Source organism: Plasmodium falciparum, assembly GCF_000002765.6.
Source record: "Plasmodium falciparum 3D7 genome assembly, chromosome: 6".
Lineage (NCBI taxonomy): Eukaryota > Apicomplexa > Aconoidasida > Haemosporida > Plasmodiidae > Plasmodium > Plasmodium falciparum.
In genome coordinates this window covers 752,501-767,516 of record NC_004327.3, presented here as the reverse complement: position 1 = coordinate 767,516, position 15,016 = coordinate 752,501, and the positions used below count along the sequence as shown (strand labels likewise).

At 17.0% G+C, this 15,016-nt stretch overlaps 4 protein-coding genes across 4 annotated transcripts; 1 reads left to right on the top strand and 3 right to left on the bottom strand.

Annotated features, from left to right (window-relative positions):
• Positions 1-2,024: 2,024 nt before the first annotated feature.
• Positions 2,025-2,850, top strand: PF3D7_0618200 (conserved protein, unknown function; the record flags this gene model as incomplete). The annotated part of the gene is made up of 2 exons (XM_961074.2): positions 2,025-2,028; positions 2,255-2,850. 2 exons carry the CDS (start codon positions 2,025-2,027, stop codon positions 2,848-2,850), a joined length of 600 nt encoding a protein of 199 aa, XP_966167.2.
• Positions 2,851-3,346: 496 nt separating this feature from the next.
• On the bottom strand, positions 3,347-5,578 carry PF3D7_0618100 (conserved Plasmodium protein, unknown function; the record flags this gene model as incomplete). Its single annotated transcript, XM_961073.1, has 1 exon — positions 3,347-5,578. The coding sequence occupies one exon, from the start codon at positions 5,576-5,578 to the stop codon at positions 3,347-3,349; it is 2,232 nt and encodes a 743-aa protein (XP_966166.1).
• A 942-nt stretch (positions 5,579-6,520) lies between these two features.
• Positions 6,521-8,908, bottom strand: PF3D7_0618000 (conserved Plasmodium membrane protein, unknown function; the record flags this gene model as incomplete). The annotated part of the gene is made up of 1 exon (XM_961072.1): positions 6,521-8,908. One exon carries the CDS (start codon positions 8,906-8,908, stop codon positions 6,521-6,523), a length of 2,388 nt encoding a protein of 795 aa, XP_966165.1.
• Positions 8,909-12,711: 3,803 nt separating this feature from the next.
• On the bottom strand, positions 12,712-13,122 carry PF3D7_0617900 (histone H3 variant; the record flags this gene model as incomplete). The annotated part of the gene is made up of 1 exon (XM_961071.1): positions 12,712-13,122. One exon carries the CDS (start codon positions 13,120-13,122, stop codon positions 12,712-12,714), a length of 411 nt encoding a protein of 136 aa, XP_966164.1.
• Between the last annotated feature and the right edge of the window lie 1,894 nt (positions 13,123-15,016).

The following is a 15,016-nucleotide window of genomic DNA, read 5'->3' as shown; positions in this document are numbered from 1 at the left end:
AGAAAATTGGATGAAATTTTAAATAAGTTAAAACGTATGTAACAGTTGAAGAGAATAATAAATAAATATATAATGAAACAATTATAAAATTTTTTTTTTTTTTTTTTTTAAACCACGACAAATATGAAATATAAAAATTATATATATATATATTTATGTATGATTAAAAAAAAAAAAGAAATATAAAGTTCTTTTAAGATATGTTTTATATGTCCCAAATATCCTTTTGATAAAATTTAAGAATAAGAAGTTAATTCTTAAATAATGTTATATTTTATATTATATTAAGTATATATTTAATAATACACAAGGAACACATTATGTATATATATATATATATATATATATATATTTAATACCTTTCATCGAATAACATAATATTACAACAGTCATATCTGATTTATGTGTTTTAAAAAAATATATTTTATTGGATTTATATATATATATATTTACATTAAATGTTTAATGATGAAAGTTTATTTTACATTATTATAAGAGTATTTAACTTGTTCATATATGATTAATTTTCGCATATAGCTAAAATGTGCAATTTCTTTTTTTTTTTTTTTTTTTAATACAGATATATATATACTATGCCTTTTTCTTATTTTTCGTTATAAATAATAAAAATATAATAATTTAGATATGTTTATAAATAAAAATAAATAAAGAAATAAAATATTTCCTATAATACTTTATATAAGTACATTTGTTATTATTCTTTGTTCTATGGTTATCTCTTTATTCAATATAAAAATATTATATATATATTAACCTTTTCAATGTATAGGAATATTTTTAAAAATATATTTAACTTATATATGGTAATATATACGGGTTGTATATATATAATAATTATAATTTGTATTAATGATGTAGATAACATTTAAATTATTATTACACAGTATAGATAATAAAATATGATGATATAAAAACACACACATATAATATAATACTAAATAAAAATATTATAATGATCATTATAAACTGAAAGATACATTAAGCGCTTTTTAAAAAACGTTCTATTTTTATTATATTATATTGTTATGCTCTTATAAAGTTATGTATTATGGTTTTAATAAATAACAATATACCGTTATATATTTCAAAGTAATAGATATAATATAAATAAAAAATATAAGAACCTTATTTCTGTTTCATCATATAAATGAAAAATATATTATATATATATAATAATATTATATTGTTGTATATATCAAAAGGCTTTACCATATATATATATATATATATATATATATTTTTCCTTATAAAATACAAAAAGTAAAAAGTACTTAACTAAATATATAATGAAATAATAATTTTTTTTTTTATTTCTTAAAGTTTGATATGAGAAATATTTCAAATAATAATATAAATAATAATATATATATATATATAATATAATATTATGATACCTTGAAAAAAATTCCCCCCATATATATAATAATATATACAAATATTTAATATATATTTATACAATGTATTATATATATATATATATATATAAATTTATGAGGCAAAAAAAAAATTATTTATTTATTATTTCATTTATTTAATATTTTTTATCATGTCACTGTAACATTATTTTTATAATACTTATTTATATAGTATTAAATTAAAACATAATATAATTAAAAATAAAATACATTAATATGTTATAATATATATATATATATATATATATATATATTTTTGAATTTAATATATAATCTTATTTTTCATATTCCAGTGGTTTCTTTATATATAAAATATAATATTTCAAATTGATAATATATTATCCCTGTGAAATTACTGTATTAAAATTATATTCTTTATATAAAATAGGGATATTTTAATTACAATATTAATATATATATATATTTATTTTATGTGGAATATAAATTAATATATATTCATATTTATCATTTCTTTATATATATTCATCATCACATATATAATATATATATATATATTTTTTTTTCTTCCTTTTTTTGGTATATATTATTATTTTTTTTTTTCATTTAAACATAATACAATATAATACAATGAGTAAGGAAAAAGATTATTATAAAATTTAAGAAAGAGTATATAAATCTATTTATATATTTATTCACAAATTAAATAGAATTATTAATGTTCTAATTTATAAAATATATATGTGAAGAATTAGATTTAAGTGTACATATTATACCAGGTGTTTTTTATAGATATATTTTAAATATAATTTTATTTTATTTTATTTTGTTTTCTGTTTTTTTTTTTTTTTTTTTTGAAGATAAAACTAATGAGGTAGATGATTGGACAGAATGGCTAGATGACGATGATGAAAAAAGAGAAGACGAATTTCATATAGATTCAACAAAAGATGAAGCCATTAAAAAAAAAATTTTACAAAATAATTTAGATGATATAGCAGACTTTTTAGATATAGGTGATAATAAAAAGAAAAAAGTAGAAGAAACTGAGAACAAAGTAAAACCTAAAGTAACCGAAAAAATTATAACTCTAGAAAGTACCCCATTAAATAGTATAAAAGATTGTGAAACCTTAGGTGAAATATTAGCAGGAAGAATACGAAAATGTAAAGCCAAGAGTGTAGCATTAGAAAGATTCATATCAATAATTATTACAGCAAGTGAAAGTAAATTAGAAGATAAAGATCTACTAACCGTTAGTAGAAAATTACAAGAAATGGTTTCACAAAGAGAGAAAAAAAAAAGATATGCACAAATTAATAAAAAGAAACCAAACGAAGTTAAAAATTCAATTAAAAATTATGAAGATGAAGTGGATATGATATATGGTGACTTATCCTATGATGAAGATGATTATGAAGAAGAGGTTGTGGATGAATACCTTGAAAATTTTTAACCTGATCTAGATAAAAAAAAAAATATATATATATATATATATTTATACATTTATTTATTTATATGTATTATTTTATTATTACATATTTTTATTAGATGCCATTTTGTATAATTTTTTGATTTACCATTTTCAATGCATTTAAAATTAACAACTTAATAAAAATTCACATATACCATATATTTATATGTGCAATATAAACTTTGTTTTGTAGTTTTTCAGTTTAACATATATGTGTTAAAAAAATTAATTTTTTTTTATAGAATGATACATAACATATATATACTTTTATCATCAAAAAGAAAAAGTTTAATAAAATATCAAAAAAAAAATAAAAATAGAATAAAATGAAAGAATTAATTAACTCTAATAAATTATTCCAAAAAAAAATATTATCAACTATTTTTTGACCATTAACGAAATTATATTCACATAAGATTAATAAAAAAATATATATATATTTATATATATATATATATATATATATATATATTTATAGTCACATTATTATGTTGTCATATATAAACCTTTTCCTTTCTTCAATTGTAAAATTCTTCCATATATACATGTTAATTAAAATATATTTTCTATTAAAATTATTGATATGCTGTTTTTTCATATTGATATATATATCTATAGGGTTAGACACATAATCAACATGGTTTGTATCAAAATGTATAACTATTTCTTTTTCATGATTTGGATTATCGATTTTTTGTAATAGCACATATACGTGATTTAAGTAATAATTCAAATATATTTCATTTTTCTTGATATTTATGATTTTACAAATTTTATTATCAAATTCATTTGTTAATAAGGAATATAGATCATCTATATATTCATTAATCTCCTCATTTTTTTCAGGAATATTTGTTTCATTTTCTATTTTAATATTTTTGAAAAGTTTATCCATAACACCATTCGTTTTTAATTTTTCCACAATTAATTTATTAATATTATTATTTTCAAGGTCATCACAATAATCTAATTTTTCTTCATCCTCATTTTTATCCTCATATTGTTTTTCATATCTACTTTCTTTTTCATTTTTATCTACATTTTTGTTATATTCATTTTCTCCAATACAAATTTTTTTTTTTTTTTTTTTTTCTTTCTTTTCTAAAATACCATTTTGGCTAGTTTGAGCTAGCGAAATATAAATTTGCAATAATTTTACCTGATCTTCTTCGCTAGATAAATTATCAAAATTATGGAAATTTACCAAATAATCCAACATACATACATAGGCCTCATGATGCGAAACGTATAATTTTAAATATGTAAATAAATAAATTAATAATAACAAATCTCTTGTATCAAGGACGTAAAAATTGTTTATGAATTTTTTTTCTAATATAGATAAAATACATAAAGGGAAATTAAAAGTTGATTGTTCTTTCAAAGTGGATATAGACAAAAGTAAAGTTAAACAATTTGATATTGGAATTGCTTCAACTGTATTGTATAAAAAAGAATTCATTTTATCATAAAAATGATAATTATCACATCCTAATGAAGAATATGATAAATATATATTAATTAATTTTTTAGCAATTTCTATTTTCTCTAATGTTATTTCATTTGTTTCAATATATTGTTTTATTTTGTGATCATTTATATTTTGTATATTTTCTGTATACATATTTTCCTCTTTTATCATTTCATTATTTTTATTTTCTATTATATTAATTATTTGATTACTTATATGATATAATAAGAATCCATTTTTTACATTTAAATTATATAAAGCCGTACACAATAACATATAACAATCTAATTCATATGTGCGAGATAACTTAGTTTTTAATTCATTTTCCTCTTCACCTAAATTGTAATTTTTTATATCATGTATATTTTCATCATTAGTATGAATTATTTGGTTCATATAATTTTTTGTCTCTTCTACGTCTAGGCCTTTTTCATCTTCCTTTTTAATTAAGCCTTTCAAAATAACATTGGTGTAATTATTTATAAAAGTGGAATAATGCGACAATTTTTCATTCACATGATTATTATTTATATGATTCTTATTCAAATTATTTTCTTCTTTAATATACTTTCCTCTTAAATTTTTTATGTTAGATAACATTAATAAGAATTGAAAAAATTTAGTTTTATCTTCTTTTAAAAAATGAAGTAAATAATTTTCTTCTTTTATCACTAACATGATTTCTTCTAACAAATCATGGGGCATAAATTCAATTTTGGAGAAACACAATACAAATAAAAACATTTCATAAAAATTGAATAAAGGAATTTTTAACTTTATATATGATAAAAAATCAATAAATATAGGATTATTCCATACCTTTAACTTTAAATCATCATTTTCTTTTATTACCATTAATATTTTATTCAAAAGGTTTAATAATTTAAACACTTCTACATCATTATCTATTTTCTTTTTCAATTTTAAATTATTTTCTACATCTACATCTTCGTGTTTTATGTATGCATAAAAATTTGTTTCTTTTAATATATCATTCGCCTTTTGTAATATTTCATTCAAATTTTGTTCACATTTATTTGTTTGATATAATCTGTAACTTACTCTTGAGAAGGGATTATATAATATGTTATTATTTAAATTATCATTTGATCTTCTAATACATGTATGAAATTGTGTGCAAATTATGTCATATTCTTTTCTGTTAAAATGACTGAAAAAAGACTTATTTTTAAAAGCATATTTTTTAAAATATTTAATTGGTTTATTCTTTAAAACCATTTTCTCACCATCACCTTAACACATTATATAAATAAATAAATATATATATATATATATATATATATATATATATATATATATGTATTTAGATGTTAAATAATTTATACATTTTCATAATATTTTTTTCATACAATAATTTTTCTATCTTTATGTTATATGTTTCCAATACGTTCATGTATATGAAGTTTAAATATAATATCTTTTTAATATTATATATATATATATATATATATAAGATAAAAAAAAAAAAAAAAAAAAAAAAAAAAAAAAAAAGTTGCTAATATATAAGGAACTTAGTCATAACTATAAATATATACATATATATATATATATTTTTTTTTTTTGTAAAATTTACAATAATGTAATGGAAAAATAAAACAACATAAATATATATACATATATATATATATTACAGAAAATATAATCGTTTTAATATAATACAAAGTTATAGATATAAAAATAATAACAATAATAATAATAAAATAAAGTGGTGGTATCTTAACTTTTATTTATTTATTTATTTTTATTTTTTTAATTATATTATATATTATATATTATATTTGAAAATTCCCCTATTTCTATGACATTCCAAAATTTTCTTGAAATATAAAACTTTCATCAAATGTGCAAAAAAAAAAATATTTCCAATTTCTTAATATCTTTTCCAGATAAATTCATATAATTATATATATAAACACTTATGATATAAAAAAAAATATATATATTACAAACAAGGATAAATGTGCCTTATAGGATGGTAAAAAAAATTTATACAATTATAATGTTGTGCATATTATAAATATTAATAAAAAAATTGCGTAAAGATATATATAACAATATAAATATATATTATAACAAAAAAAGAAAAAGAAAAAAAAATATGCATTTATATATATATATATATATTTATTTATTTTTTTTTTTTACTGGGTATTGTTTCATTTATACCATGGAACCTTCTATGGTGTGGCTTTTGTTATGCACAAAATTTATAAATTTGCAGAAAAATAAATTGGAGAATATAAGTAAGATGATAGAAGAACGAATTAAGTATGTCGATTTTCCATCCATACATATATCTGAACTTCCATCATTTTGTACACAAAGAGGTATATTATATTCTCTATTTATAGAAAAAATTGAAGAAATTAATGTAATTAATGCTAAATTCACTAGAACAAAAGAAGCATATTTAATTTGTTGTACTTTTTTGACTGTTTTATACTTAAGAAGTATATGTAATAATAAGGAGATTGATATAAATAAGAATACTAATATAGCATATAAAAGAATTAGATGAAAGCTACCAGCTTTTTTCAATTTTTCTAAGAATTTGCATTCTAAATTATATATGGTTGGTCCAAATATATATTTACGAGCTAATATAATTTTTTCATCTGTTAATAAACCAACATCTCCTGGATTTTTCAGAGTAACCATTAAGGCATCATCTGTTAATTCCCTCTTAATATCTGTTTTTTTTTTATCTGATATTAATTTTTCTTGTTGTGCTAATTCTTTTAAGAAGTTTTCTAATGTGTCTTTTTTTATTGGTGTACAAATATTATTTTCGATCAATGATCCTATAGTTTGTTCTTTGTCAATAGAAAGAATAACATCTCCGTTGTTTTCTGATACTTTTTGGATTCTTCTAATATTGGTTGCACCTATATGTATTTCAACTGATTTTTCTTTATTTAATGATTTTAAGGTAATTTCATGCATTTTCCATGAATCATAACACAAGGAGGATATAACAAATCCGAAGCAGATAACATATAATAGGAAACATAATAAGATATTATAATTAGAACAGAAAAAATTTAATTCTTTAGAAATTTGTGATTTTTTTTCTAAAATTAAACTTTTCTTATCTTTTAAATATGTATTATTAGATACAAAAGATTTGATTTTTTCAAAACTATATGTTTTCTTTTCGTTTTTATCTGGATAACATGTTTTTTTCTTTTCATCATCATTTGTTTTTATTGTAATTTGACTAATATTTTTGGGATAATTAATATCATTCATATGTTCTTTTTGAAATTCGAAAATTATATTATCATCGGTTTTCATGGAATATATACGATTTTCTCTAGAACAAATATTTTCATCATTTTGTATATTGAGATCATTTTTTTCTACATCATATTCACTTGTTTTTATGGTATTTGTAATAGATGAATTATTATAAATAGTATTTTGTTCTGAATTTTTTTTCTTAATATTATTATATTTATTAATTAAATTCATAACTTTTTCTCTATCCAAATTGGTATTATTATTATTATTATTATTATTATTATTATTATTATAAGAAATATCTAAATTTTGGTTATCATCATTTTTTACAAATTGATCATCTTTATTAAAGAAATTTTCATTTTTATTTTTATTTGATTTCATAATGTATTCATTTTCTTTATCATGAGAACTAGAAGCTATAGATCCTTTCTTTCTGAATAAAAAGAAAAATTTGTTTTTGCTTTTATTATTGGTATTATTATTTTTTCCTTTGTTTTTCTTTCCTTTATCTAATTCTTTATTTTTAATTTTGTGTAACTCTATGCTATTTTTATTATGTTCCATATGATAATTCTTTTCACCATAAATATTATTATTATTATTATTATTATTATTATAGTAATCATTATTATGATGTTTGTAAGTATAATAATTATTATTATTATTATTATAACTTTTACGTTTAGCTTTTCTTTTCCCTATATTATTACAATGTTCTTCATCATATTCATTATTTATATCATGTGTCATATCTTCTTCTTCATCTTCACCAACTATTATTTTTTCATTTTCATGTATGTTATCTTTGTTTATAAGTTTATATACTTCATTATTATAATTATTTACATCATTAATGGTATCTTCATTTTCTTTATCATCATTATAATTTTGAATCTTCATTTTATTTGTGTCTTTTGATGATATATCAGATTCTATATTTTCTTCTCCAACTATTTCAATGTTATTTCCATTTTCATATAATCCACCTTGTTCCTTTTTTAAAGAATTTGATAACATGTTAGGATTTTCATTATTACTTTTATATTCCATGATTCCTTGAGTATCATAATTATTATTTACTTGGTTATTATTTTCTAAATTATCTTGACCTTTTGTATATGTTATATCTGCATTATCTTTCTCTACAGGTTTTATATATTTATCTGACGTATTACTTTCATCTTGTGCTTTTTTGTCTTTCCCAGAATAATTAAAATAATCATTGTCTTCTAATTTTATGTTTCCATTTCCTTCATTCTCCATATCTGTGTAATCTACTGAAACGTTTTGTTGTGGGTAACTCATTGGTTCATACAAATTTGTTTTTGTGAAATCTATTTAGTTAGAAAAATTAAAATATTTAACAAAAATGGAAAAAAAAGAAAAAAAATATATATATATATATGTATAAATATAAATATATATATATATATATATATATATATATATACATATACTTATTTTCCTTATCTTCAAATTATACAAAAATACATATAATTATATTTCAATTATTATTATTATTTTAATATATATATATATATTTTATTTTATATATAATTCAATAAAATTCATGAAAAAATGCAGTGTCCATTTTTTTGTCTCTGTGCAATATAAATTCTACAATGTAAAAATAAAATGAATAACAAAAAAAAAAAAAAAAATATAATTATATATAACATGTGCACATATAAAAATTTTTCAAAATATTAGAAAAATATTTGCATATTATATATATATATATATATTATTTTAATAATTATAATAAAGTATATATAAATAAGGGTTAACAAAATAATATAGACAACACCGAAAAAAGAAAAAAAAAAATTACAATTATATAAATATATTTTATAGTACATAAATATCAAAAAAAAAAATTATGCATCTGTAGAATTGTGCTATATTATTATCGCACACCGTTGATTCTAAATAAAAATAAATAATATATATATATATATATATAATATATATATATATGTATTTATATACACACATATTCTTTTTACACACTTGAATAAAAAATATATTTCCTGTCAATATAATAATATATATATTTGATTATATATATAAATAATATATATAAATGCAAATTTATAATGCACAATAAAATAATAAAATAAAGAAAATAGTATTACGTCACCGCCATGAAAAAAAAAAAATATATATAATTCTGTAGAATAATGGAGATTATTAATTTGCATATTTTTATATAAGAAGTACAACACAGTGATATAATTATTTTATAATTAATTATTTTATTTTATTTTTTTTGTTTTAAATAATTTATATATATATATATATATATATATATAATATTTTATAAAAAATATATTTTTTATGATTTAATTGTAGTTCATAATATATATATATATATATTATATATGTATAAAAATAAAAATTTTCAACACATAATTTTTTTGTATTATTTATAATAAAGACAAAAATGAATGCTACTTATTTTCCATGATGGCAAAAAAGAAAAAAATAAAAGAAACATTAATTTTTGCAAAGTCTATTAAAAAAATATATAATCTAAAAATAAAATATAGGAAAGTAATATAATATATATTATATATTATTATTATTTTTTTAATTAATTCATATTTTTCAAGTGCGCATTAAAATATTAACCATGATAATAGAATAGAAGAAAATATATATGCTCCATTATTTTAATATTAATATTAATATTTATTTATTTTATATTCCAATAAAATACTTTGAAATGTATTATTTTTCCCTGCAAGGAATATATATATATATATATATATATATATATATATATTTATTTATTTATTTATTTATTTTAATACACTCCATTTTTAATGATCATTATAACACACTTATATAAATAAGATAAATATAATCATAATATGTACAAAGAAGAGCATTATATATAGACGTGTATGGAAATACGTAAGTTTTTGTAAAATACGACTTGCTTATTTTGTTCCATTCAACAATATTAGCCTCTTTAAAATTCATTTTTACTAATAGTTTAATTGCATGCATAACACCAAAGCTTACACATGCTTCCTTAATAATTTATTAATCCGAAATGATAAGTTCGTAATGTATATATACAAGTTATGTGAACTAGTCGTCATATCTTTAAATATACATATGACATACTTCCTTATCATTGGACATGATTATATAAAATAATATTTTATATGCAACATATATTAATACTTAAGCGCTTCATTTGTTTTTATAAAAAAAAAAAAAAAAAAAAAAAAAAAAAAAAAAAAACCGTATTTAAATATATAATAAAATAATATACTTTATTTAAAATATTCATTCATATGTCCCTAAAAAATATTTTGGAAAATTTTAATGCATAAATGATCATATTAAATAATATTTCAAATACAATATATTCTAATAATTATTATTTTTAAAGTATTAAAAAACTTTGTGTTCACACATGTACTATATTATTTCTAAGATTTTCATGAACTCTTTTAATGAATATGCTAATAACTACCCCTTTTAAGTATTTTTATATATTTTTATATATTTATATATATTTTTATATATTTATATATATAAATATATATTTTATTTTTATCATACCTTTGGTAATAAAACATATGAATATGTACTATAAATTCCTTATTAAATAAGAAAATATCATATTTTGGCATATATATAATAAATGCATAAAAATAAAAATATCAAAATATTTTATATTCCCCCCAAATATTATGTTTTTTAACGTTTTAAATGATAAATATTTATTGAATTATAAGAATAAACACACAAGCTTAAAAAAAAAAAAAAAAAATTACAAAAATAAATAGCTTCTAGTGAAGCCTAAAAAAAAAAAAAAAAAAGATAAAATATCATATGCATAATACATATACATAATATATATATTAACACACATCCTTTTATGTATACATAATATAGTTCAAATGAAAACATTAAATCGAAAAAAAAAAAATAAAAAAATTCGAAAATATCTTCATCTTTCGTATATATATAACTTTTTCTCCTACTCTTTTTTTATTACACATTAGTGAATAATAAAAAGAAGAAAAAAAAAAAAAAAAGGAAAGTTTATTATATATAACATTATATAAAGAGAAGAATAATTATATAAATGATATGTTATATGGTTTTTAAATGAATTCCACGCTATACATTATATATATATATATATATATAAATATATATATATATAATTCTTTAAAATTTACTTAAATTTTTTGTTTTTTTTTTTTTTTTGATTTTTTTGTTTTTTTTGTTTTTTGTTCCAAATAATAAAAATACTGCGCTTCTATATTCTTCTTATCTATATATTATGTATATATATATATGATTAAAGACATTTGCAATTTTATTTGTCAGAAAAATTTATATATATGAATAATATGGTACAAGTATTAAAATATTTTTTTAAGGTATAAAAAAAAATATATTTCATTTCATTTATGTTTTGTATATTTATATATATATATATATATATATATATATATATATATATATATAAACTTCCAAATTGAATTAACAAAAAAAAAAAAAATTACTACGAATTTAAACAAAATCCATACAAATTTTTTTTTTTCTTTTTCCATATTCAATTGTCTTTGTATATCTTTTACTTTTTAGAGTGTATATAATATCTTCCTATATCACATACGACCACTAAAAAAAAAAAAAAATTAATAAATAAATAAATAAATAATAATATTATATATATATAATATAATACTAAATATAATTGGGATATTTTTATATTGTATTTTTTTTTTTTCTCCCCCCCTTTTTTAGTATTCAAATAAGTACATATATATATATATATATATATACATATACATATACATATACATATACATATACATATACATATCTTATATGAATGATATATATATACGATTCAGTTATTTCTTTTATTTTTTATATTTTCCACAATTCTTTTTTTTTTTTTTTTTTTTTTTTCTGCTTTCTTTAGAATTTAATAAATTTAATGTATTGTTTTTTTTTTTTTTTTTCTTATTTTTTAATATTATTAATAAGTACTTACATAAAAAAATATATATTTTTATTATTTTATTCATTAAATTTTTTTTTTGTTTCTGATTTCATAAAGACATTTATGTCATTTATGATCTTTCTCCACGGATACGTCTAGCCAATTGGATATCTTTTGGCATAATGGTAACTCTCTTAGCATGAATTGCACACAAGTTAGTATCTTCAAAAAGTCCTACTAAGTAAGCTTCTGCTGCTTCTTGTAAAGCTAAAACTGCTTGAGATTGGAATCTTAAATCAGTTTTATATTCTTGTGCAATTTCTCTTACTAATCTTTGGAATGGTAATTTTCTAATTAAAAGATCAGTAGATTTTTGGAATTTTCTAATTTCTCTTAAAGCAACAGTTCCTGGACGATATCTATGTGGCTTTTTAATTCCAGTGGATACTGGGGCTGATTTTCTTGCTGCCTTGGATGCGAGTTGTTTTCTTGGGGCCTTTCCTCCTGTGGATTTTCTTGCTGTTTGTTTAGTTCTTGCCATTTTGCTTGTTTTTCAAAAAAAAAAAAAAAAACTTTTAAATAAAAATAAGATTTTTGCGTGGTTTTATAATAAATATATAAAAAAGTAATTTTTTTTTTTATATATTATAGTAAAATGAAAAAACATATATATGTAAATTTTTTTTTTTTTTTTTTTTTTATTTAAAATTATAAAAATATAATATTAAATGTTATAAAAAAAAAAAAAATAATAAATAATATTTTTTATAATAATGTACATATATATATATAATATATATATTATAAAAATAAAATAAATATTTTATTTTATTATTTTTTATATTTATTTATTATTATTTTTTTTTTTTTATTATATAATGCGCATTAATTTATATATATATTTATATATATGTTATATATATATATATGTATATATGATATATAAATATTTTGTATAATTGTGAGTTTTTTTTTTTTTTTTTTTTTTTTTTTTTTATATTTTATTTTATAATAATATATTATATATATATTTATATATAATAAATATATATAATATATTTTTTTATTTCAAATTATATATATATATATATATTATATTTTTTTTTTTCTGTGAGTGCATGTAATAAAATAAATTTATATGTTTAAAATTTTTTTTTTTTTTTTTTAATTTGTGTTTGGTTTTAAAAAATATGTACAAATAGATTGAAGTATTTATATATAATAAATATATATATATAAATATATATTATTAAATATTTTGAATTTTTTATATAATTTTTCAATAAAAGACCATTGTTCTTTATGTTATACTAATTTTTGTATAAAATTCTTGTTCTTTTTTTTTTTTTTTTTTAAATAGAAAAACTTTACATAAATTTAGTATGTATATATTATTTTATTTGTAATGGATATTGAAAATGGTAATATAAATAAAATTGTTGATTTTATTTTTTTCCTTTTTTTTTTTGTTGTTTCATTTTTGTTCTTCTGTGTATATATAATTATATATAGAAAAAAAACAATGTGCGAGAAATTATTTTTTTTTTTTTTTTTTTTTTTTTTTTTTTTGCGTTGTAAAGGATGAATTGTATATACCATTAATTTATATATATAATATTTATATTAAATGAAATTATATATTATGAGCGAGTATTATTTATGTAATTTTTTTTTTTTTTTTTTTTTTTTTTTTTTTTGTATATTTTTAAAAATAGAAGAAACAAAATAAAATAATTGTTGTAAAAAGGGTATAAAAAGAACTACGACATTTACAATATTTTATATGTAACATTATTTTTATTTCTTTTTTAAGTTTATTTTATATAGATGAACGTTTATTTTGTTTATTTAGTTGGAATGTTTATCTATATATATATATTTTAATCAAAACTAATAATTAAATATATATTGGATTGCTTTTCTTCTTTATTATAATATAAAAAATAAAAATAAAAATGAAATATTCAATTATATATATATATATATATATATATAATATAAAGTGTTGTAGAATTTTTTTTTTTTTTTTTTTTTTTTTATAATTATTGAATTATTTCATTCTATAAGTTTCCTTTAACCCTTAAAAATAAAAAATAGTACATTTTTCATATAAAAAATATATATTAGACTTTAAAAAAAAATTGGAATATTCAATTTTAATGTAATAATAAAGTAGACTATAAGAAATAGATGCTTTTAAAATAATTGGTACACATGTATAAATTCAATAATTTTAATGAATATTGTAGTCAATTTGTTTAATCTACATTTAAATTTTATATTATATATATGTAAATTTATATCAATATTTTATTATTTCTTTGTTTAATGGAATGAATTAAGAAAAAAAAAAAAAAAGTATTATTCATTTATTAATATTAAACGTATTATTCTATCAGTAAAAATATATTTTTTTGGTTTTTTTAAATTGGAAA